The sequence below is a fragment of the Notolepis coatsorum genome (assembly GCF_963971535.1).
Source record: "Notolepis coatsorum genome assembly, chromosome: 4".
NCBI lineage: Eukaryota > Metazoa > Chordata > Actinopteri > Aulopiformes > Paralepididae > Notolepis > Notolepis coatsorum.
The window spans coordinates 24,429,584-24,455,219 of record NC_140168.1 but is presented as its reverse complement, the minus strand read 5'-3'; the positions used below and the strand labels follow the sequence as shown (position 1 = coordinate 24,455,219).

Sequence of the window (25,636 nt, the reverse complement as noted above, 5' to 3'; positions counted from 1 at the left end):
TGAAAGCTTATGATTGGCTGAGCTCTGTCCCCAGGTCGCAGAAGGACTTCAGCTGAGTGGCTTCCTGTTCGAGCTCTGACCTCACCTCCTGGGAAAACACACACGCCAGGTCTGTTGACATCTCTGTTTCTTGATATTTCTGCCTAAATGAATACGCTTCCATGCTGAAGTACAGCATGACGACAGTCTTCAAACAGAACTAGCCTCAAACCTCACGTCTTCCCAGAATAACCATGATCCCTGTATGAACTGCAAAAATCCCCAACTATAACCCTTTCACTACCACACTACAGAAGGTTAACCCTTTCACTACCACACTACAGACGGTTAACTCGCGTGGTTGTGAAAGGGTTAACCCTTTGTCGTGTGGCAGGAAGGGTTATAATTAATTCTATCTTCTTGAAATCTTATTTTTCTTTAAAAAGGTGGGGGGGGGGGGGGATTGTGTGAGTTAGATTAATAGTTTCAAGGCAAATCAATCCCTTTATTTATATAAGAGATTGTCACTTGTCAATTTGAGATTCAATGACTTGTTAAAGGGCAGGTTCACCATTTATTTTTTAACCCAGGCAATTTTTTTTGTTTGTATCCACTTTTTCTCCTTATTTTTCAATTTTTCTCCTATCCCAATTTCGCCTCGCCAATTCTCCCTTCAATTCTCCCCTCCCTGTCTCGAACGTTGCTAGACTATGCCTCCCACTGGTCGGCTGCAGTGAGGACCAAGCCTTGCATCACGTGTCCCTTCCGGTACACGAGGAGGCAGCCGTTGCATCTTTTCACCTGTACAGCGCGATCTCTCAGTGGCGAGGAGTAACTCGTGGGAGGCTCACGCTGCCCCCGATGCTTCCTGATTCTGCTGTACAGGTGCACCAACCGACCTGTAGGAGTCGCTGTCCACAACGTCCAATCCCCACCCACCAGCTTTCCCACCCCCTAACACTGCCAATTGTGTTAGTATGAACGACCAGCCAAGCTGGTAGCAACGGCGAGAGCTGGGCTCGAACCCAGCATCTCCTCCATTAGTGGCGAGCGCCTTGCCCACTGCGCCACTTAGCCACCCCAACCCAGGCCCTTTTTAAACATAGTCTAGTATTGACCATCATTTTACTGATCACTTTAGTATTGAGGAACTTAACCCAGTGCTGCAGAGGACGCCTCTCACCGTTTCAGCCTTCAACAACAATGATAAGTTAACACGTCCCTTTTCCAAAACAGGAAGCTCACAGTATAATCCAACATGTCTTCATATGTTCTACTGAGGAAATGGTTGCAAACCATGGCCTGTATTTGGGCCTGGGTTAGAAAAGAAGCGAAACAGTCCTTTAAGACCGAGACCTTAATCTACCACAGACTTCTAGTCATCCCAAGCAGGGGCGGAGCTAGGGGGTGGCTACCTGGGCTCAAGCCCCGGATGTATTCTGAAAAGCCCCGAATCTATTTAAAAAAAAATTAAAAAAAATAAAAAGAAAATAAAAGAAAATGATTTTTATTTTTTATTTTTTACAATTCATCATTGTTACATGAAAATATGTTTGCACCAGATTTAGCAGAAGCTAATTTCCATCTGTGGTCTATCCAGCTGCTAACTGTATTTGAGTGAGTTAAGTCTTGGTGTTATGGTAGACTCAGACCTAAGCTTTAAATCACAATCAACAAGTTGACAAAAACTTAATTCTTCCACCTTAGAAACATAGCTAAAGTACGGCCATTTATAAATCAAAAGGACGCTGAAAACCAGATCCATGCCTTTATCTCAAGCCAACTCGACTACTGTAATGCACTCCTTACCGGCCTCCCGATTAAATACGATGATAACTATTTTATTGCAATGCACTATTGCATTATTTTATTCTATTTTACTAACTATTTTATTGCACTGCACTATTTTACTTTGTATCAGTGAATCATAGACGCCTGGCCATAAGAGCATTCGGAGCATCTCTGCTCTCCCACTATTGAACTTGGGGGAGCAAAGGTATAATCTTGCTCCACCACTTTTTGATTATATGAAAAATATGATATATCCCCCCCCAATATATAAATCTAACCATAACTACGTTATGGTTAACTGAGTTTTATAGTGAAAAGAGCAGCTTTATTGGTCAAGATTGAAGGCTCTATATTGCAGGAAATTGCACGTACAGGTTCATTAAATTCAAAAAATTTGTCGTGGAGGGGGAGCCCCTCCAAACCACCCCTTGCCTGCCCAAAAAAAAAAAAAATAAATAAAAAAAAGGGGGCCCATCTGGGCTAAGCCCCGGATCTCCTACAATCCTAAATCCGCCCCTGATCCCAAGGCTGCTCCATACAGCTCAGTGCTCCCAAGGTTAGTCTTAGGGATGCACCAATACCGATACCAATACCTGGGCATCGCGTATCGGCGAATACCGAGTACCGATCCGATACCCATTGTTCAATTAATAAACTGTATGCCTCACTGTGTGGAAGAGACTGGGATCATTCTTTTGTGCAAGGCAACATCAGGCTTGACTTAAAACATTACTTTCCTAACTTAGTGAAACAAAATGTAACAAATTAACACAGATATAAATGTACTGAATTGTTATTTATTATTATATTATATATATATATATATATATTTTTTTATCCAATATATATATATATATTTTTTTTTCTATACCCGATCCAGCTATTTTAGTCATATCGGGGGCCGATATCCGATATCAATATCGGTGAATCCCTACAGTAGTTAGTCTCTGTGTAAAGTTTATCCCCTCACCACTATGGTCTGCCTGTAGTCCTCTATGCTGCGGTCAGGCTGCCCCACGGGGCTCAGAGCCTTCATCCTGCTGTGGGTGAAGCCCCGGAGGTCCGTCCCCAGCCGCTCGTAGCCCTCCAGCCTGGGCAGCAGGCCCTTCAGCTCGGCCTCCTTCTCCGCCTGGCTGGCCTGGGCCGCGGCGTAGCGCTGCGTCAGCTCGGCCAGCGCCCCCTTCAGGCCGGAGGCCGTGGAGGCGTCGGAGCTCTGGAGGAGCTTGGAGATGGAGTCCCGCGTGGCCTCCACGCTGCCCTGCCTGGAGAGCAGCTCCTGGCGGAGTTTCTGGGAGGAGACGAGGAGGAGGAGGAGGAGGAGGAGGAGGAGGAGGAGGAATGGGTTGAGACAAGTGGAGGACAAGAAACAAGAGTGAAAAACAATTCCAAATCTCTAGACTATGGCTCAATGCAAATTACTTTTGGTGCAAATTAAAGACCACTTTGCTTTTCTTTTCTTTCTTTTTACTCTGAGCTGATGAGAAGGTCAATCTTAAACATGGCAGCTCAGAATCAGAAAGGTCTTTATTGCCAAGTAGTTTTCACATACAAGGAATTTGATTTGGTCGTTTTCGGTGCGACAATAACAGACAGATAATAAAATAAAAAGGTGGAATAAAAAAAAAATATATATATGAACTAAATTAAGATAGAAGCACAGTAGAATAGAATAGAATTATGAAATAAAAATAGGCCAGGGCTGTACAACTGTAAAATAAAGACGTGGAATCAAATAAAATTAGATATAAATAGAAGCACAATATAATATGGTATAATTACAAGTAAACATTTTAATAAAAAGAGAAATAGGCCAGGGCTGTACAACTGTGCAAGATGTGGTAAAGTATATTATACACTAATTAGAATAAAAACAACAATACAGCGGGACGGGATATTTAGCAGAGAGATCCATATTAGGAACAGACGTGCTTGGTTCTAATGCCGCCGTCCTCTGAATGCCGTCCTACCTGGTTCTGCATGAGGGCGTCCTGCACAGCCAGCGCGTTAGGCTGGACCGGCCCGGGGTTCAGGACCAGCCCGTCCAGCCAGGCCAGCAGGCCCCTCAGCCCCTCCTGGACGCTGACCGACTGGGCCACGGCCGTCTGGAGGTGCACGGCCCGCTCCGAGACGCACGCGGAGAGGGAGCCAAACCTCTTCTCCAGGCCGTCTGAAAGGAGGAGGGAGGGATGGTGCGTCGTCATTTGTTGTTTTATTGATATTTGTCGTTTTATTGATATTTGATTTGTTCTATGTTTGTATGTTTGTTATTGTTCTATATTTGTTTGTATGTCTGATTTTGTTTTGTTTATCGTTCTATATTTGTTTGTATATTTTATTGGTGTTTTATTGATATTTGTTTTATTTTATGTTTTATTGATTATTCTTGTTTGTATCCAGACCCCAGGAAGAATAGTCGCTGCGGAGGCAGTGACTAATGGGGATCTGAAATAAAGAAATAAAGAAAATTGTGTCGTGATTTTGCACGTCACACAACATTTTGGAACTGTACATAGCCATTTTTTTGTTATTCAATTTCATAGTAAAATATCTACATCCTGATCTGCAATGCACACTTTTTAGAACTGTATATAGTAATCTTTATTTTGGTGATCTTATTTTATTCTATGCTAAATTTATTGTATTGCACTGCACACTTTTTAGAACTGTATATAGTCATCTTTATTTAGTCATCTTATTTTATTCTATGCTAAATGTATTCAATTTGTATGATTGGAAGCTGCTATAGTCGAGGGACCACAATAAATAGATGTTCACTCTTCTTGCTGTAAAGTACTGAAATAAGTGCCTAGGCTAACCGGCACTGTCCGCTTCCATTCATTGTGCTAAGCTAGGCTAACGTGCAGCCAGATAGCTTTCTACTGAACGCACAGAGAGGAAACTGGTATCTATCTTCTTGTCTCTCTCTGGAGAAGACGGTAAGCTAAGTTCCCCAAATGTTGGCGTGTTCCTTTAAAAACTGTTGCTTGATTCCCTGTTGCAACACTGTGTTTGTCCGAGGGAGGCAACGGTCGGTGGCCACCCGGATTTCACTGTATGCCCTGGTATGTATGTGACAAATAAACCTCTTGAATCTTGAATCTCGAGAGGCGACGGCAGGGAGAGGAGAGGTAAACGGAGGGTGGGTTTTACCTGCGGTGCAGAGGATGTCCACGGCCTTCAGAGAGGGAGTCTCCTCCGTGCTGACCAGCTCTCTGCCGGCTCTCTTGACCTTCTCCAGCTGGACCGAGCGCTCGGCCAGCTCGTCCTGCAGGAGCTTAAGAGACCAGAGGGGAACAGGATGTCAGCTCAGCGGACGCCACGATTCCACAGGAAGTGCTTAAGAGTTATACTGGTATGTACCGTACTTTTCGGACTATAAGCCGCAGCTTTTTTCCCCATTTTTCGACCCTGCGGCTTATATAACGGTGCGGCTTATATGTGGACCAAACCCGAAGATATTGCTTTTTTTACTGCATTGAAATGTTATTTATCTGTTCCCTTATTTGCTAAACTTAATACAACTTGTAAATGAGTTAATTCTTGTTATTTGTCCGACAGTATTGTGTCCCAATGCTAATTACATATGGTAATTAAACATTAAAACACCTGCAGCTTATAGTCCAGTGCGGCTTATATATGTACACATCATTCAATTTAGCTGCTGCGGCTTATAGTCAGGTGCGGCTTATAGTGCGAAAAGTACGGTAGATGGATATGAACTACGGTCTACTGTTGGACATTTACCATACTGTATACAGTACAGCTCATGGAATGAACTCAAACAATCCTTTAAAGCGTTTGTTGTTGTGATTTTATATGCTTTTTCTTTGTCTTTGCTTATCGACATAGCTGTAAATGAGGGGAAACCTCAGTTGCCTTTAGAGTTTAAATAACGTTTTGAAATGAAAGGACAGAAGTCACCCCAGTCCTTACTCCGCTATACGTACACGCTGCTAATTACGACAGCGTGGCTGTTTCAATGGACCTGTCTCAAAACCCTGCCCTCTTTTCTTGATCCTCCAATCACAGCTGTCGCTTACCTCTGACTTCCTCGTACAAACAAAGTTTGTACGAGGAAGTCCGAGGTAAGCGACAGCTGTGATTGGAGGATCAAGAAAAGGGGCAGGGTTTGAGACAGGTGGTCGTTTGGTACAAACAACACCCAGTGGTAGGATGACCCAGTGGTAGGATGACCCAGTGGTAGGATGACCCAGTGGTAGGATGACCCAGGGGTAGGATGACCCAGGGGTAGGATGACCCAGTGGTAGGATGACCCAGTGGTAGGATGACCCAGTGGTAGGATGACCCAGTGGTAGGATGACCCAGTGGTAGGATGACCCAGTGGTAGGATGACCCAGTGGTAGGATGACCCAGACTATTACTACCTCAGTACGTGTCGGCGCCCCCCCTGCCTCCTCTCACCTGGACCTGACGGAGTGTGTTCTGCAGGGCCTGTGGGTCCGACTCTCCGCCGCCGGGCTTAGCTACGCTCTGGTTCTGCTCCTGCGTGTTGAGCCAGGCGTGGAGCGACACCGCGTCGTCCTGGTAGTGCTGGTACCGCTCCAACAGACCGGACAGACGACCGCCCAGCTCTGACGACTGGGGAGAGAGAGAGAGGGGGGGGGGGGGGGAGAGTTAGGGAGGAGGAGAGAGAGAGAGGAGGAGAGAGAGAGGGTGAGAGAGAGAGAGGGGGGGGGGAGAGAGTTAGGGAGGAGGAGAGAGAGAGAGAGAGAGGGAGAGAGAGAGAGGGGGGGGGGGAGAGAGAGAGAGGAGGAGAGAGAGAGAGAGAGGGTGAGAGAGGAGGAGAGAGAGAGAGAGGGAGAGATAGAGAGAGATAAAGATAGAGGAAGAGGAGAGAGAGAGGGTGAGAGAGATAGAGAGAGAGGGGGAGACAGAGACAGATAGAGGGAGAGAGTTAGAGAGGAGGAGAGGGAGAGACAGAGACAGAGAGAGATAGAGGGAGAAAGAGAGAGCAAGAAAGAGAGAGAAATGCAGGTAGCTTGAGGTTACTTAGTCAGTTTACGTTTCCCAATTCCTCCTACAGATTAAATGTTTTTCTTTTCTTTAAGTATGTAATACAGAACAATATGCAGTTTATTGAGTCAGAAATAACAAATTTCAACAATAAATAATGACTGAATGCTGAATTCAAGCAATCTTTATGGTCATTTAAAGTCTATTACATTTACAGTATTTCAATACAGTATGTAAAAAAAAAAAAAAAAACTCACATTATCATACTTAATATATGTATAAGGTGTATAATATAATATATGTATATTATACTCCTGTATACTACTTATGGACTGCTCTCCCTCAACAGAGCTCTGCGCGGCAGCATGTCTCACCTTGGTGTGCATGGCAGTGTATCTGTGGTTGGCGTCCTGTAGCTTCTCAGTCACGAGCTGCGTGGTGTTGTCCAGAGCCGGATCTGAACCAGCAACCCTCTCCAGGGCTCCCTGGACAGAGTCCAGCACCTTTTGACCGGAGATGGAGACGAAGCGCAGGTCCGCCTTGTGGCAGATCACGTCCTCTGCAAGCTGGGGGAGAAAGCGGAGTTTACCAGGTCAGTTTGTACTTATTTTTATGAATGTTTCTATTAACAGGTAGTTCATTTTATGTTCATCAACAAATGTGACCAGGCACAGACTTTAGGTCTTATTGAGCAATCTGTTGACTTATTGAGCAATCTGTTGACTTATTTAGCAAAATGTTTACATGATATGAAAGTACAGGTTCATACCTTCAAAATAAGCCATACTTTTTCAATCTGTCTTATTAACCATGATGATACCACAATAGCTTGTTTTGAGCCACAGAGCTTCAGATGGTTGGAGCCGTTTCTCGATGCATGCAGGCCTACTTTACCCACAGGCCTTTGCAACACACCTAACCCCTCCCCCACCTCAGACTTTGACTTCGAAAGAAAATCGAATGGTTTCATTTATGATCATATACTAAATTGTGAAATGTAATCCTGGAATGAAAGGCATAATGCTAATGAATAAAACATAAAAAAAAAACATTACAATTATCATCAAATGTTCAACCTTTTTGTGCTCATCGAGCCTGGCCTTCAGTCCTTGCGCGTCGGTTTCTCCTTCCCCCAGGGAACGGAGCTCCTGCTCGCTCTGTTCCAGCCAGGTGCCCAGAGCCCCGTGTTCCTGGAGGAACTTGGTCAGCTCGTCCCCGAGGGCCTCGGACTTCCTGAGCCGGTCCTACAGGAAGCAGCAGGTGTTGGTCAGGGAACGCATTGTCAGTTTTATAATATCAAAGAGAGATTAATTAGGATGTAGGGTAATAGAATAGAAGTACTTCAGCACTACAGATCACTCACAATAAACATCTGGGTAGTCAAAAATCACAAATAAGAATAAAAATACAGTCAGGGATATATACATTCTAAAATATGTATATACATTCTAAAATATACAGCCAAAATATACAGTCAAATGTACAGTAACACATTTAAAAATGTAAAATGTCGATTTTAGTCGTAAAGTCCAGGAAGATACGCCAGCGTTTGTACCGTTACTCTGTGCTAAGTGAGGCACAGTGAGGCGTTATACTGTATAGTCTGATGGCTGTTGGAGGACTTCCTGTGATGCTCAGTGTTATATAAGTTATATACGTTCAAATAAATGGCTACAAAGACTAGCCTTCCTCCTTCTGCCCCTTCAATGTTCTTCCTGGTAGAACCAGGTGTGCTTTTATCCAAAACGCTTTAAAATTTGTTCCTCACATTTTACCCATTCACACACCGACGGCGGAGGCAACCATGCAAGGTGCCAACCTGCTCATCAGGAGCAATTAGGGGTTAAGTGTCTTGCTCAAGGACACTTCGAGTGTCAAACCGCTGGAATCGAACCGGGAACCACCAGATTACCAGACGACTGCTCTACCTCCTGAGCCACTGTCGTTCTCAACAACACACAGTGATCACCGACACGCTAGAACCTGTAGTGACGGGTACCTGGCAACTGTGGAGCTTGTCCTGGTGCTGGGCCTGCAGCAGGTCCAGGGCGGCCCGGAGGCGCTGCTTCTCGTGGGGAGGGACCGCAGAGTCGGGCTGGTCCAGGAGCGAGCGGGTCGACTGGGTGACCTGGAGCAGCTGGGCCTGCTGAGACTGGAGCTGCTGGAGCTCCACCTGAGGGGGAGAAGGTCACGAGGTCAGACCTCGCCCATTTCCTGTCTACCTGAGATACGATGAAGGAAGCTATCAAACCTCTCAAGGGGCGAAATAGTCACTGTCCTACAATCATATATTTAGATAAATAAGCAAAGACAGAGTCGGATGACCTTCTTCTACAGCGTGTGAGGAGGAAACGGCCTGTTCTCATGTATAGAATATAATATAATATAATAGAATAGAAATACTTTATTTATCCCGAGGGAAATTCGGCACTACAGATCGCTCACAGTAAACAGTAAACATTTAGGTAGACAAAAACAAAAGTCACCAATAAGAATAAAAATAAGAATAAGAATAAAATACGGTCCGGGATATACATTTTGTATGTTATGTATATATATTCTAAAATATACAGTCAAAATATACAGAAATATACAGAAATATACAGTAAGTGTACAGTAAAAAGACAGTCGATTTAAAAGTATATACTGCCACCTAGAGGCTGATTTATTCTGTAATGAGGTTACTGAGCCCCATCACCCCATTTTCAACTAATACAGTAATACATACAATTCTGTATTCCATCCACCACTGAATCTCAATTGAGGATGAAAAGGGTAGACAAGGGGTTTCATGTTTAGCCTCTAATGGTGCGGTGGGACAGTGGGACCGCTTCGGTTGTACTGCGTAGATAGGAACTGCCCCCTCTAGCTCTAATCTATAACAAGTGTCTCACCTGCAGCATGTCAGTGTGTGACTGTAGAGCGCCCTCTGGCTGTGCGGAGGAGAACGCCGCGTCGAATTCATCCAGGCCGGTCCCAGACGCAGGGCGACTCCTGCCAGGCTGGTTGAGAGAGGAGAGCTCCTCCAACAGGGAGTCGATCTGACCCTGGGTCTGCTGAAGGTCCTCCACCGCCTTCGCCTGGGGAGAGGGGGGGAGAGAAAGAGAGATGGATAGAGAGAGATAGGATAGAGAGAGATGGGAGAGAGGGAGAGAGAGATGGATAGAGATAGAGATGGGAGAGAGAGAGAAGAGAGAAAGAGAGAGAGAAGAGAGAAGAGAGAAAGAGAGAGGGAGAGAGAGAATAGAGAGAAGAGGAGAGAGAGAAAGGAGGATAGAAGATAATAACATTGAGTAACAACAAAAGAAACGAGGAAAAAGAAGGAACCAAGATGGACAACAGGGGGAAAGAGTCAACGCTATCAAATGGAATCAAAAGTAATACAGCACTACATAGATCTAAGCTATTTGGTTATAGTTTTATTTTTTTAAGATATATTTGAGCATTTTTACAGCTTTCTATTGGCCATACAAGACCGACGGAGGAGAGGGAGGACGGGAGAAGATGTGGGGGAGGACATGCGACAAATCAGCCCCGGGAGCGGGAGGCGAACCCGGGACGGCCGCGTAGGGTGTGCGAGGCACTATGCGGTGCGCCACTGGGGCGCCCTATTTTGTTATAGTTAAAAGGAACACGTCAACATTATGGGAAATGCACTTACCGTCTTCTCCAGAGTCAGACAAGACACTCTGTGCGTTGAGTAGAACGCTATCTGGCTGCGAGCTAGCCTAGTTTAGCCCAAATGAATGGAAGTGGATACGGACCACTAGCCTAGCTTAAAACTCCGGGAGAGGTGTTTTTGGCCAACAGCTAGGCTAGTGGTCCCTATACGCTTGCATTCAATTGTGCTAAGCTAGGCTAGCTTGCAGCCGGATAGCTTTCTAGTGAACGCACAGAGAGGAAACTGGTATCCATCTTCTTGTCTGACTCTGGAGAGGACGTGAGTGTGTGTGTTTTGAAATACATCACTTGTTTAGTGACAAGGAAAGACAAACCCTTTGGAAGCCTGTTTCCGGTCTAGTAAAGCAGACAGAATCCTACAGTATGAATGACTATGAATAGCATCGTTGCTCTCCTCACCCTCTGTGTGTTCTGATGCACCGTGGCGGTGATCGCCGTGTCCAACTGGGTCAGCGACGAGTTGGCAGAGTCGGTCAGAGCGCCGTACTGCTCCTTCATCCGGGTCAGCGCCCCCTGGAGGTGGTCCCTCTCCTCTGGGCTCAGGCGGTCGCCGCGCTCCGCCAGGAAGTCCTCCACGGAGCGGATGGTCTCGGCCACGCCCTCCCCTCTGGTCTGGAGGTCCTTCTGGACCTCCTGCAGAAGAAGAAGAGCGGTGCGGGGGGGGGGGGGGGGGGGGGGGGTGGCAGGCAGGAAGTGGATGGATGAGTGTGAGGTACAGTTAGCGACCATATATAGATATAAAAAAAAACGATACAGTACATTATGTCTATACTAGAAGTACACTGAATCAGAATGAACACACAATGAAATACAGGAGAGGACTGGTCATATACAGAATATATATATATATAATTATTATTATATAATATTATAACAATTGTATATTATATTATAGTTTTGTCTTTCTATTTCTACTATTATCCTTTTCCTGCCTGTACCTCCCCTATAGTATATATATATATATATATATATATATATATATATATATATATATATATATATATACACACAGTATATACATACAAAATACTTGGCAGACATTCACACCTGGGTGGAAGTGGCTGTTATATATTTGTTATATATTTGTTTGTTATATATTTGTTTGTGAACTCGTCACTGACCGGACATGGAAGTGATTACGCTGAACAGGAAATGGCTCAGTGCAAATAATTGTGGATTTAGAAACAGCTCCAGACTTAAAATCTGTCCGTTTTTATTTATATAAATCCATTTCACATACTGTATTTGCCTACTAAAATATCACATGCTGAAAGTTGCATACAAGTAAAATATGTAGCCTGGAGAAACCAGACACACCATTTGCATGGGTGTTTTATGTACCATGTTACATTACATTTACATTTAGCTGAGGCTTTTATCCAAAGCGACTTATGACAATGTCAGCAGGAAGGGTACAACTCTGTTGAACTTGAATGCTCAACCCCAGGACCCCCGGAAGACTAGCTGCCGCTAAGGCGTCAGCTAATGGGGATCCGTTTAAATAAACAAATAAACAAATGCTACAGACTTGAGTGCATCGTGTTAATACGGCCACTGTGTCCTCATAGAGAGGAGGGTAGAAGTGAGTGATCTCCACACCTTCAGTTCCCTCTGTTTCTGTTGCAGGACACCGACGTCGCCAGACTCCGCCCCGCCCCTCTGATTGGCCAGATTGCTGGCGGCTCCGGCCAACCACATGGTGAGACCTTCCAGCTTCTGCGAGCACTCTGCTTTCTGCTGCTGTACCACCTGACCGACGGAGAGGGCCGGGAGGGAGGGAGAGACAGATGGAGAGAACAAGAGAAAGAAAAAGAAAAAGAAAAAGCGAGAACCGCAGAGGGTAAAAGTGTGAGGACTGATATTGGCAACCGCTTATGAATGTGTACTAAACGTTTGCCGATTTAGTCTCGAGCATCAACCTCTCGTATAATGCCGCACACTTCAACTAAGTGCACACTCGTCGACTGTACCCTAAAATCTCATCTGTGAAGTGCACACTTTGCCAAGCTTTGAGCAGAATGTGTCCAGAGTTCACACAAGCACACACACACACACGCATACACAGGCAGACATACGTCAAAAAACAGTGTCTCTTCAAAGTCAGTCAAGCAACAAGAAACAACGACAATCAAGAGAAATCAAACAAATGGTGATTCTTGATTAAGCTATTTTGTCCCTTTCTCCCCCCAGAGACAGAGGGGGGGGGGGGGGGGGGGGAAGGGGTAAGCGATCTAGCCAGCATGGGACTCTCTTCCTCTCCCTGCTATAAAATCTTTTCCAACGAGGCACAAGCGATTTTTCCTCTGTGGCAATCTGGAAGAGCAAGGCAGACAGGTCAGTAATACAAACAGGTTACAGAGGCATGCAGAGTAGCGAACACGCTGGTGTGGAAGCCGTGTGGTGGTGATGTGGTATAAAATCGGTGCCCCAAGTGGATATAAGTAGGGATGTCCGATATTATCGGCCTACCGATATTGGCATTAAAATGTAATATTGGAAATTATCGTTATCGGTTAAAGAAATTAAAAAATTAAATTATTTTACATTTATTTAACCTTTATTTACCCAGGCAAGCAAGTAAGAACAAATTCTTATTTTATTTATTGTGAAAAGTATGCATAATGAGTTTTTTGGGGGGGAAACCCCGCATATATCGGTATCGGTCGATATCGGTATCGGAAATTAAGAGTTGGACAATATCGGTATATCGGTAAAAAAGCCAATATCGAACATCCCTAGCTATAAGCTTCGACAGCAAGAGCAGCGGGGTGTCGGTTACCCTTCAGTGATACGGTGGTTTTTAGTCTGTCTCTACGGTCAAAAACATGCCGGTCACTGCAAGTACAAACTGTGTGAAGTTAGTGAGACTGCGTGGTACTTCATGAGATAGTTTACTTTGATGGATATGATGAGTGTTACTAATGCCGATCAAAAGAGGTGATGGTTTGTGGAAGTATTACCAGGTTTAATTAAGCTATGGAATGAGGTATATTACATGACTGAATGAGTATCGGTGAGTATGTTAACCGCACAGCATTCAAGAACACCGATCCAGCATGGACCATTTAACTCTGGTCTTTGTCCAAACCTCTCGCTCTCGGGCACTCTGCCTCTCCCTTTGTCTCTCCTTCTCCTTCTCATCTTTCACCCTCTCCCTGCGCTGGCGTTCCTCCTCCCGCTCTCTCTGGGCCGAGAGGGCCTCGGCGCGGGCCTGGGCCTGGCCGGAGGCTCGGTGGAAGGCCCTCTGCAGCTGCTGCAGCTGCCCCAGGAGGCGCCTGCTCTGCTCGGGCGCCAGGTCCTGGGCCCTCTCGGAAATGAAGACCTGGATGTCGAAGCCCATGTCGTTGACCTGGCCGGAGTGAGAGGACAGAGACGACTGGAGGTCCTGGAGGGAGGGAAGACGGAAAAGAAGGTACAGTAGAAGCAATGAGGACAGCGGATGCTTTATTTTATTTTTTTACACTCGCATGACTTTGTCTATACACACATTGTTATTTGTGCAGAACTTTTCACCAGAACGCCCTTTTCACATTCTTCCACTGGAGGGATGGGGGACGGGACGCGTCTATTCGAAACCCAAACGGTTCGTGCTTCCGCGTTCGCGTTTTCCGCTCTGATTGGCCACTGACCTACGCTAGTTTTGCCGACGCCGGTATGAGCGTAGAAATAATGCGTGGAGAGCGGAGAGCGAGCCTCGCACACACGCACTTTGAAATGGGTATTGATTGATTGATTGATTGAAAACTTTATTAACAGATTGCAGAATGGGTACAGTACAGTACAGCTCAATACATACAATTGTTAAGGGGATGCAGACCAGAGAAAGACTTTCGTCTTGTTTACATCAGGGTCCCCCATTTTCAATTCATCGTAACATATGAGACATACATGACATACCGATAGACAGTACTGCTACATCTATACATTTATGACATACCAGATTTGCAATTACAGTACTGTTTGTGATACAAAAAGAGTCCAGAAAGAAAAGAGTATATACATTAGACGTAGAAACTGTACATTGGATTGGGTAGGTGGGGGTGGGGGTGGGGGGGGGACTGTACATTGGAGGTGGATGGGTGGGTGGGTGGGGGGGGGGTTGGGTAGGAGTGGGGGGGGGGGGGGTAATACGCCCTACTGTAGAACATGACATATTAGCATGACATCTGATTTATTAATGCCAATACTAGGGACAAACGCAATTGGCACAAGTGTAAATCATGGATTAGTCACTCAGTTTTAACATCCGCCGACTTAGCTCACCTCGTTCGTCACCTCGTTCGTCTGCTGGCTATGGAGCCTATGGTCACAAGTTCAAATCACTCTCGGTTCAAGTTTTTATTTTTTTACGTTTAATTAATTTATCCACTCTGGTTGGATGGTGTGTATGTATATGTATGTATTGTGCTGTACAATGACAATACATTTGAATCGAATCTCATTTTGAAATCGGTACGCTGCCTATGGACATGACAGTGGCGCGTCAGACAGCTTCGAATGCATTGTCAAACACTGAGTGACTAATCCATGATTTACACTTGTGCCAATTGCGTTTGTCCCTAGTATTGGCATTAATAAATCAGATGTCATGCTAATATGTCATGTTCTACAGTAGGGCGTACTACTGTGATACCAAATCAGATGTCATGCTAATATGTCATGTTCTACAGTAGGGTAGCGTAGCGTAGGTCAGTGGCCAATCAGAGCGGAAAACGCGAACGCGGACCTCTCTGTACTTCCTCAAGTTCATAGATCCTTGCATTCTCAATGAGGGCAAAGGAGTAGAGATGCTGCTAAGCGATTTTCAGTAGTGAACATTGAACATTTTTGGTTGAAAAACCATATGAAATGTGGTGGGGATTACTTTAACAGTTAAAAGCTTTCAATAGACGATTGAAATAGAATTGAATGTGTATCAACAGCATGAGACAAAGCAGATCCTATGGATTTTCTAAACACAACATTATTACTACAACATTACCACGTTGCTAATACCGGGTTGCTGTCGCTACCTACGAGGTATTCCTTCCGAATCACGGGAGCTAACCTTGCAGAGCTGCAGCTGCTGTGTGAGCTGGGCGTGACTCTGGTCTCCCTTCGTCTTCTCCGTTCCCTCCATCCCTCCCTCCATCTGGGCCTCGGTCTCTCTCAGCCAGGAGAGCAGCTTCTCCACTCGCTCTCCCAGGGTCTTCTGCTCCGCGGACACTGCCTCCTACAAAGCAGAAGAAGAAGAAAAGAATGCGGCGCCCAAATGTTTCAATTCCCAGGGTTCCCACAGACGGTGCAAAATGAAATACAAGGACTTTCAAGATCACAATTTTTCATTTTAAAACGGCATTTAAAAGGATACAATTCACTTTTAAATGCCGTTTTTTGTATAGAAAAAAAATCTGATCCAATATTTATGGCTTAGTTACACTGATTCAGAAGAATTCAGAAGAATTTTATCATGGATGAACAAAACTTTCAATGCGAATGGTTGATTTGAATTTCAATGACTTTTTAACTACCTTGTTAAAAAAAATCTGTTTTCAAGGAATTCCAGGCCTTGACAAAAAAAAAAAAAAAAAAAGCACTTCAAGGACCTGAATTCCGATCGAAGTGCGATCTTCTACTGTATAAAAAACTGTCTAGTTCTCTGGGCTGCTCCTTTTACCTTGTACAAGTCCCTGTGGTCTTGTAGGCCTTGCAGAATACTCTTGGAGAGCCCTCGAGCAGACTCGTACCCTCGAGACAAACTCCGCCCATCCTTCTCCAGGGCCAATAGGAGTTGAGGAGGAACATCTTGGGGGCGGGGCTCCAACAGTCGCCCGGCAGCCTCCACCTCCTTGTCGACCTCAGGTTTAAGATCGAGCAGCTCGAGGTCCAGAGCCTTATACATTTAAAAACATTACAGAAAACAATAAGATAAGATATTCCTTTATTGATCCCCTTGGGGGAAATGCAGGCGTCATGGCAGCATGGGGGAGGGGAGGTACAGGTATGGGCATGGTAATAGTAGAAGACAGAAATAATAGGCAATAAAAGATAGAAATAAGCAGTGTAAACAATATAATTAACTCTGAATATAAGCATATGAGCAAGTAAGCAGTGTTATCAAAGGTGCAGATGAGGGTCTGTATGTCCTATCAGCAGTGATGGGAATAACGGCGCTATAAGTAATGGCGTTACTAACGGCATTCGTTTTTTCAGTAACGAGTAATCTAACGGATTACTCTTCCAATCTTAATAACGCCGTTAGCGTTACTGGAAAAAAATGCGGCGCGTTACTATGAATGAACCTGTTTCTTTCATCAGACAGATCTCTGCGCCGAGAGGCAATAATATGTTCTTCCTTGTTTAGTGGGCAGTGCACGAGCCAAGCACGATTGGCTGAGGCTGAGTAAAATGTCATGGTAAGCCAATCAAAGGTAGAGGTGGGCGGGTCTAACGCATCGAGAGTCTGAGCCACAACACAAGCGATTCAGTCAGCGGAGACCGCGGGTCTGTGTAGTGTACAGTACAAATAATCTAAAACGAATCCAACGGAACAACATAATAAGCGAGCAGTCAGCGTGAGACAGCGGTTCACTCTTGTGTTGCAGCGCAGGGCAGTAGTGGCTCTACTGCTGACAGGCTCAACCATAGATATATATCTATGGGCTCAACATAGTGCTGCACTTCCTGGTTTAATAGCTCAGTCTGGTGCGCAGAGATATATATCTGTATGTCATGCATGTCTTAAATGTCATGATTAGATTGGTTTAGAATGATTCGATTAGATTCTTATATCTGTATGTTGTGTATGTCATGAATTGAAAATGGGGGACCCTGATGTAAACAAGACGAAAGTCTTTCTCTGATCTGCATCCCCTTAACAATTGTGTGTATTGAGCCGTACTGTATTGTACCCATTCTGCAATCTGTTAATTAAAATGTTCAATCAATCAGTATATATTTGTTATTTATTTTTGGTATAGTGCTTAACAAGCATAATTTAATGTTGCCCAGTTGTGGCCCGTTGAGGGGCAATACATATCAAAAGTTCCAAAACATATATTGTATTTGTATGATCCACTAATATATAAACATAGTAATTATAATACCGGTATCTACATACATGGCATTTGATTGGAGGCTAGTCTCACTTTGTCCCACAGCAACATTAAAATAGTTTAGATTTGTGTATGTTGTTTATGTAAAAAAATATATATATTGAAAGTAACGCAATAGTTACTTTCTGAAGTAACTAGTTACTTTTATAATTTGTAACTGAGTAAGTAATTTAGTTACTTTTTGGAAGAAGTAACTAGTAACTGTAACTAGTTACTTTTTAAAAGTAACTTGCCCAACACGGCCTATCAGTTATACGTTACAAATACGTAAATATGGTCAATAACACGTTAGTTCTCCAGCTACTGGCAGCGGTCACTGGTACGAAGGACTGGCAGAGCCGGTTTATGGTTCATAAATCTCATTTGGTGAGACACTAATCACTAATAGGCGACACGGTGGCACAGTGGTATATACTTCAGACTAGGGATGCTCGATATTGGCTTTTTTACCGATACCGATATACCGATATTGTCAAACTCTTAATTTCCGATACCGATATCAACCGATACCGATATATGCAGGGCCCCCCCCCCCCCAAAACTGAATAATTTCAGGTAATTAACATTACATAATGTCTTGTTGTGGAATTAACATAACATTATGCATACTTTTGACAATAAATAAAATCAGAATTTGTTCTTACTTGCTTGCCTGGGTAAATAAAGGTTATAGAAATGTAAAAAATAAAAATGATTTTTTTTTTAACACCGATACCGATATTTTCCGATATCACATTTTAATGCCAATATTGGCCGATAATATCGGACATCCCTACTTCAGACCACAACACCTGTGAAAAGCAGACCTTATGACTCCTGAAAACATGACATTACGGCACCAGTGAGAGCTGCTCCGTCAACGGGTTCAATTAATACGCACCTCAGTCTGCTTGATGATGTCGTCCAGGGCAATGAGGCTGCGGCCAATGGACTGCTGCTGTTGCTGTTTGAGGCGGACCTCAAGGTGCCTCACCATGGAGACCAGAGCCACGACGCGCTGGTCGTGCTCCAAGCACTCCTGGCGGATCAGTGACGACTTTATGGACGAGAAAATGGGGGGAAAACATAAAAAAAACAAGTGATTGAATAATAGAAATATGAATATGGACAAAATGCATCAATAACCAGAGAGACTTCATTTAATTTCATATATAACAGCACACGAAATGCCAATAAACACAGTACTTTTAAATAGTTTTAGCTTACCTTGCTAGTTTTAGCTGTGCTCTTCTCTCTCTTTGTCTCTCTAACCTCTCTACCCTCCTCCTCCTCTCCCCAGCTCTCAGTGCCTGTATCGGATTCAGGGATGTCCTCTGATGAAGAAGGATGTGATTTTGGGGGCCGTCTGTGTTGCTCTTCACCGTGTAATGATTTGGATTCTGGGTCAGCGGTACTTTCAACAGGCTGTTGTTGTCGCAGATGTTGTTCTGGAAGCTGCTGTTGCTTCTTCTTCTTCTTCCCTTTCCCAGTAGTCTGGGCTTGACTAGGCTGGGCCGCTTGGACGTCTGGTAGGGAGGCGGGAGCCACACGAGAGGACTCGACAGAGTCAACAGCGTGTCTAGTTTCAGGATGAAAAGGCTCGCTAGGTGCGCTAACGCCCGGGTGTTTATCATCGTCGTCGTCGTCATGAAGTTCAAGTTCTTCTCCACCTGATCTGCCCGCCTCAACCTGTGTCTGTTCCCCAGTTTGAGGCTCCTTTGATGGACTAGAATGGGATGGTCCCTGTTGTCGACTGGCCTCGCCTCCTTTATGACTAACTGTCGAGGTGGCCATTTTGTTTCTCTCGTCACTGCTTGAATGCCTAGTGGCATCACCGTCTGACTGCCCGTCGGCCTTCTGATCATCGCTGGAAACGGAGCTGTCTAGATAGGTTTTTGTCATTATTTTTACTGTTGTAGATGTAGTAGTTGTAGTTTTTCTTGTCATCATCGCCTGAGACTCTGCTTCATCAGCGACAGATGAGTTCTCCTCTGTCACAGGTTCAGCTTTGGACTTTTTGTTTTTCTTCCGTTTTCCTTGCTTGGTGTCTTTAGGCTGGTCTTTAGGCTGGTCTGGTGACTGGTCTTTAGGCTTTTCCTCTTTGTCTCCCTCTTTCTTTTCGCTAACAGCCTTCCCCTCATTCTGTTTAGACAGAGCCTCTGATGGTCTGTCTACACTCACACCTTCCTTCACTGAAGGCCTCTCTACAATCACACCTTCCTTGATGTTTATCTTGCCTGTCTCTTCTTTTCCACTCATCCCTTCATTGCCATCTTTTGGTTCATCATCAAGTGGCCTTTTCACACCATCAACCTTAGCAGAACGACTGTCCACACTATCAATCTCAGCAGAACGACTGTCCACACTATCAACCCTACCAGATATAATGTCCACACTATCAACCTTAGCAGAAAGAGCTTTACCCTTCACTTCTCTAACAGGGGTCCCCTGACTCTCCTCCTTCCCTACCTCCTTGTGTGGTGCCTCTAGCTCCTCAGATGTCTGCTTCTTCCCTACAGCTCCCTGCTTCTTCCCTACCTCCTTGCGTGGCGCCTCTAGCTCCTCAGCTCCCTGCTTCTTCCCTACCTCCTTGTGTGGTGCTTCTAGCTCCTCAGCTCCCTGCTTCTTCCCCACCTCCTTGCGTAGTGCTTCAAGCTCCTCAGATGTCTGCTTCTTCCCTACCTCCTTGCGTAGTGCCTCTAGCTCCTCAACTGTCTGCTTGCTCCCTACCTCCTTGCGTAGTGCTTCTAGTTCCTCAGATGACTGCTTCTTCCCTACCTCCTTGTGTAGTGCCTCTACCTCCTCAGCTGCCTGCTTCTTCCCTACCTCCTTGCATGGTGCTTCTAGCTCATCAGCTCCCTGCTTCTTCCCTACCTCCTTGCGTAGTGCTTCAAGCTCCTCAGCTCCCTGCTTCTTCCCTACAGCTGCCTGCTTCTTCCCTACCTCCTTGTGTGGTGCCTCTAGCTCATCAGCTCCCTGCTTCTTCCCTACCTCCTTGCGTAGTGCCTCTAGCTCATCAGCTCCCTGCTTCTTCCCTACCTCCTTGCGTAGTGCCTCTACCTCCTCAGCTGCCTGCTTCTTCCCTACCTCCTTGCATGGTGCTTCTAGCTCATCAGCTCCCTGCTTCTTCCCTACCTCCTTGCGTGGTGCTTCTAGTTCCTCAGATGACTGCTTCTTCCCTACCTCCTTGCGTGGTGCTTCTAGTTCCTCAGATGACTGCTTCTTCCCTACCTCCTTGCGTGGTGCCTCTAGTTCCTCAGATGACTGCTTCTTCCCTACAGCTCCCTGCTTCTTCCCTACCTCCTTGTGTGGTGCTTCTAGCTCATCAGCTCCCTGCTTCTTCCCTACCTCCTTGCGTAGTGCTTCTAGCTCATCAGCTCCCTGCTTCTTCCCTACCTCCTTGTGTGGTGCTTCTAGCTCCTCAGCTGTCTGCTTCTTCCCTACCTCCTTGTGTGGTGCCTCTAGCTCATCAGCTCCCTGCTTCTTCCCTACCTCCTTGCGTAGTGCTTCTAGCTCCTCAGCTCCCCGCTTCTTCCCTACCTCCTTGCGTAGTGCTTCTAGCTCATCAGCTCCCTGCTTCTTCCCTACCTCCTTGTGTGGTGCCTCTAGCTCCTCAACTGCCTGCTTCTTCCCTACAGCTGCCTGCTTCTTCCCTACCTCCTTGCGTGGTGCTTCTAGTTCCTCAGATGACTGCTTCTTCCCTACAGCTCCCTGCTTCTTCCCTACCTCCTTGCGTGGTGCTTCTAGTTCCTCAGATGACTGCTTCTTCCCTACAGCTCCCTGCTTCTTCCCTACCTCCTTGCGTGGTGCCTCTACCTCCTCCGATGTCTGCTTCTTCCCTACCTCCTCGCGTAGTGCCTCTAGCTCCTCAACTGCCTGCTTGCTCCCTACCTCCTTGCGTGGTGCTTCTAGTTCCTCAGATGACTGCTTCTTCCCTACCTCCTTGCGTGGTGCCTCTAGTTCCTCAGATGACTGCTTCTTCCCTACAGCTCCCTGCTTCTTCCCTACCTCCTTGTGTGGTGCCTCTAGCTCATCAGCTCCCTGCTTCTTCCCTACAGCTCCCTGCTTCTTCCCTACCTCCTTGTGTGGTGCCTCTAGTTCCTCAGCTGCCTGCTTCTTCCCTACAGCTCCCTGCTTCTTCCCTACCTCCTTGCGTAGTGCTTCTAGCTCCTCAGCTGCCTGCTTCTCACTCACACCTTTCTCAAACACCTTCCTCAGAATACTCTCCTTTGCCTTTAGGATCAAGGCCTCTTTCTCACTGTCTGGTAGGTTAGATTTCAGGGGGGCTTCTCCATCTTTCCTGGGTTGCTTCTTGCTCTCCTGTTCTGCTTGTTGATCTCCTTCCTCTTTACGCTCGACTATGTGGGCGACTCGAGCAGCCTCCTGTCCTTGTTTTATCAACACACCTTGAGCTTCAATCCTTCCATCAATCTCTGCTTTGGCATCTTTATGTTTGACTATGTGGGTAACCTCCTTCTGCTCCTCCCTCTTCTTCTCCTTCTTATCATCACCCTCTTCATTCTTCAGTTTGTTTATTTTCTGACCCTTCTCCCGAGAGACTCGAACAGCCTCCTGTCCTCGTTTTATCAACACATCCTCAGCGTCAGTCCTTCCACCAATCTTTGCTTTGGCATCTTCTCCATCAAGGAGCCCTTTAGGTGCCGACTGACTAGCCTGTGGTTGTGATTTCTTGTCTTTCTCCTGTGATGTAAGAGCATCGCCGACTGACTCAATAACTTTAACCTGGCTATCACTCTCCGCGTCACCCTTGTCGCTGTCAGATGTTCTCTCTACAGGCTGTGGTTCACCATCAGCATCCTTGCCCTTTCCTTTCCTCTTATTCTTTCTCTTTTTCTTGCTTTCTGTCTCTTTGGATGAAGAAGTTGGTGTCTGGTCTGAGCGGTGCTCAATGTCAGCACTCTCTCTGGCTTCAGGCTTTACCCCCTTCTCATCCTTCACTCTTTCACCCTTCTCCTCCACACTCTCACCCCTTCCCCCTGCCACATCACTCTTCCTTCCATATTCCTCATCACTCGCCTTTGGAGTAGACACCTCAATGTTGTCTTCCTTTGCTCTTTCTTCCCTGCCACATGCTGGTGTAGAAACAGCCAGTGTTACGTCCTCAACAACAGCATGCTTCACAACTGAGATACTCTCAATTACTGGTGTAGACTTATCTTTGGAAACCCGAGTATGCTGTCCAACCAACTGCATGGCAGCCGTATCTTTTTTGGCCTTTTCTACGTTTGACGGCATATAATCAGGATCTTCCTCATCCTCTCCTATCTCAACAGCCTCACTCTCGGGCTTGTGTGTTTTCTCAGCAGACCAGTGTTTAGGAAGAGGCTCTGTTTGAGATAAAACATCTCTCTCAGGTTCCATCTTCTGAATGGCTTCCTGTAGCCTTTTCTCTGCGTTGCTAGCGAACCGAGACAGCAGATCAATCGACTGGTCTGGTTCAATTAGTGTCTTCACCTCCTCCTCTATAGTAGGCTCATGAGACATCGTCTGCTTAGATGTACCCGATGTCGGTGACCTTTCAACATCCTCCGAGACAATCGATGCTTTCTCTGGTTCCTTCTCTGAAAGTGGAGATGGTGAACCCAACTTTCTGTTTTCTGCAGATGTTTTGGCCTGGCTATCTTGACTGGACACCGATGATGTTACGGCAGGACTATAGCTGCCATTCGATGATGCAACCGGTGTCACACTATCCTCATCCTCACCCTTTATATCCACAGAAGCGATGTTCTCCATCATTTCTGCAGCCATGTCACTGGATATAAGCCCTGCTATGATGGCATCCTTTAGACTAGAGACTCGCTGACCGGTGGTAGGATCAACTAAGCCTCCTTTCGTTACCTGATTGGATGCTATGATCCTGACCATATCCTCCTCTACCAGTCCTCTCTGAAAAGCTTCAGGTAGAGGGAGTCTAGCTCCACTGGTGATATCAATGATGCCTCCACTGTCTGCCTGGCTTTGTAACAGCCTTAGCGCCGGAATTGGGTCGACTAGGTTGGACGCAATAGCCTGGGGAAGGGTCAAGCTGTTGCCCGTCTGCTTATCCGGGACACCTCTGAATGGTTTCACCTCCAGGAAGCGTTTCCCTGTCTCTATGTCTATCCTACCCTGGTTAACAAGGTCTGAATAAGGCACAATGCAGACGGTTTCGGGGTGAAGCACTCCTCGAGATACAGCGGGAGAAAACATGGCTTCTTTGGCAATGGACTCATCCAGCAGACCCTGAGAAACCGCCTCCGTCAGTGTCAGTCTGTTTCTAGAATCGGGGTCCCAAATGGCTCCCGTTGATGCTTGGAAAATGGCCACTTCTGGATGTGAAGACGGATCGACTTTCCCCTGAATCACCCACTCTAGCTGTTCTAACCCTGTAGCAATGGAACGTTCTACCAGCCCCCTCTCTACCGCATCAGAAACAGACAGCCTCGCCCCTGAAGCATGGTGTACTATACCGCCCTCAGCCACCTGCTTAGACAATGCCTGATAAGCCTCTTCTGGCCTCACCAACCCCTTCTGAATGGCTTGCTCCAGGGGAACAGGAGACTTCGTTTCGGGGTCGACAACTCCTTCCATCTGTAGCTGCAATGTGGCTTTAGTGAGAGCTGTATCTGGATCTGTGGTCTTTCCTTTGAACGCCTTCTCTAGGGTGACCAACTGCTCTCTCTGGTCCTCCTCTATAAGCCCCAGGTTAGCTGCTAAGGTGACGGATACTTTCTTATCCCTGCGTAGGTCAACTATCCCCCCAGAAACCACCTGTGCTTCCAGGAGTCGAGCAGCCGTGTTGGGGTCAATCAAACCTGCCTGAGCAGCCTCCCTCAACCCACAAATCTTCCCTTTCTCCACATCCAGCACCCCAGCTAGGGTTTTATCGGACTTCAACACATTCCACATCAGATCTTCATCTAGAAGACCCTCCTGCATTACGTCCTCCAAACTTAGGGACTCGCAGGTGCCGACATCAAGGAAACCTCCAAATAGACCAGCCCGAGCCATCAATTTGACGGCAGTGTGGCCAGGTAGGATGCCCTGGGCTACTGCCTCATCTGGGAGAAGCCTCTCGCCTTCCTCTGTTACTAAGCCACCACATTTGAGCTCCATGGCTAATCTGTCCAGCTCTGCATCCTCAACAACATCCTCCTCAGACTTCTCTTCAACTGGCTCTGGCTTGGTAATCTGTTTAGCTTTCACTGAAGCGGTCTCTGTTATACTAATGTGGGGTTTGACACTGTCCAAGGTGGTCAGAGTGTCTTTCATGGCTTTGCTGTCTTTAGCATTTGTTGAAACAAAAGCCTTGTCAGATTTTACCAAGGGTGAGACAACAGGTTCTTTTTGTTGAGTGGATGTCAGAATGACTTCCTTTGTTTTGAGCGCTGTTACGTTTGTTTCTCTGTGGACTGCTCTGCTTACCGTCTGTGTCATGTCAGCACGTTTAAGGGGTGACTCACTCTCTTGTCTACCTCTCTCCCTGGTCTTTGATTCAATGGATGTCACCTTCTTTTCATCTGAATCATTTGTGGATTCTACTCTATGTTCTCTAGCTGAAGCCTCCACATTAGAAGTTTCTCTCACTTTTCCACCCATCTCATCGTTAGCTCTGAAAGCTGACTCACTGTTTTTCATCACTGTTGTCTTAGGCTGCTGTACCCTGTTGTGTCGTCCATCATCCCTCTCTCCTTCACTATCAACCTTCTCAATCATCCTACTGGAGGAAATATCTTTCCCTGGTGCCATTACCTTAGAGACCTCTTCGTCGATCTCCATACGTTCCACTCTCTCCCCCTCGTCTACCACAACTTGCATAGCCACCTTTGAGCTTGAGGCCAAACTACATCCTGCCTGATCTTTATATCCAGATAGAGAACCTTCAGTAACCAGTCCAGTAGCTTTAACTAGCTCTACCAACTCAGGTTCCAGCAGCACCAGCCTTTTCCCAGAGTGGGCATCTACATAGCTATGGGTCATCAGATGAAATAACAGCCTATGGTTTGCCTGTTCCTTAAGATCCATCCCATCCATTGGGGTGGGGGCCAAGACCAGCTTTGTGGATGGGGAACCAAGGGGTCGAGAAGATGGTGGGGGAGTAGAGCTGGCAGAACCCCAGCTCAGTTGGTTCAGAT

At 46.0% G+C, this 25,636-nt stretch overlaps 1 protein-coding gene across 1 annotated transcript in view; it reads right to left on the bottom strand.

Annotated features, from left to right (window-relative positions):
* The window catches only part of macf1a (microtubule actin crosslinking factor 1a), a gene marked incomplete at its 5' end in the record, with an annotated part of 316,154 nt that overhangs the window by 126,081 nt on the left and 164,437 nt on the right, over positions 1-25,636 (bottom strand). Inside the window, 18 exon segments of the mRNA XM_084311883.1 lie at positions 1-10; positions 12-88; positions 2,741-3,058; positions 3,738-3,937; positions 4,921-5,044; positions 6,193-6,369; positions 7,119-7,310; positions 7,821-7,988; positions 8,744-8,917; positions 9,639-9,824; positions 10,825-11,058; positions 12,025-12,174; positions 13,514-13,810; positions 15,473-15,637; positions 16,082-16,297; positions 18,400-18,555; positions 18,914-19,024; positions 19,452-24,784. The exon segment at positions 1-10 is cut by the window's left edge and continues 80 nt beyond it. Of these exon segments, the coding sequence (XP_084168009.1) occupies positions 1-10; positions 12-88; positions 2,741-3,058; positions 3,738-3,937; positions 4,921-5,044; positions 6,193-6,369; positions 7,119-7,310; positions 7,821-7,988; positions 8,744-8,917; positions 9,639-9,824; positions 10,825-11,058; positions 12,025-12,174; positions 13,514-13,810; positions 15,473-15,637; positions 16,082-16,297; positions 18,400-18,555; positions 18,914-19,024; positions 19,452-24,784 (8,288 nt within the window).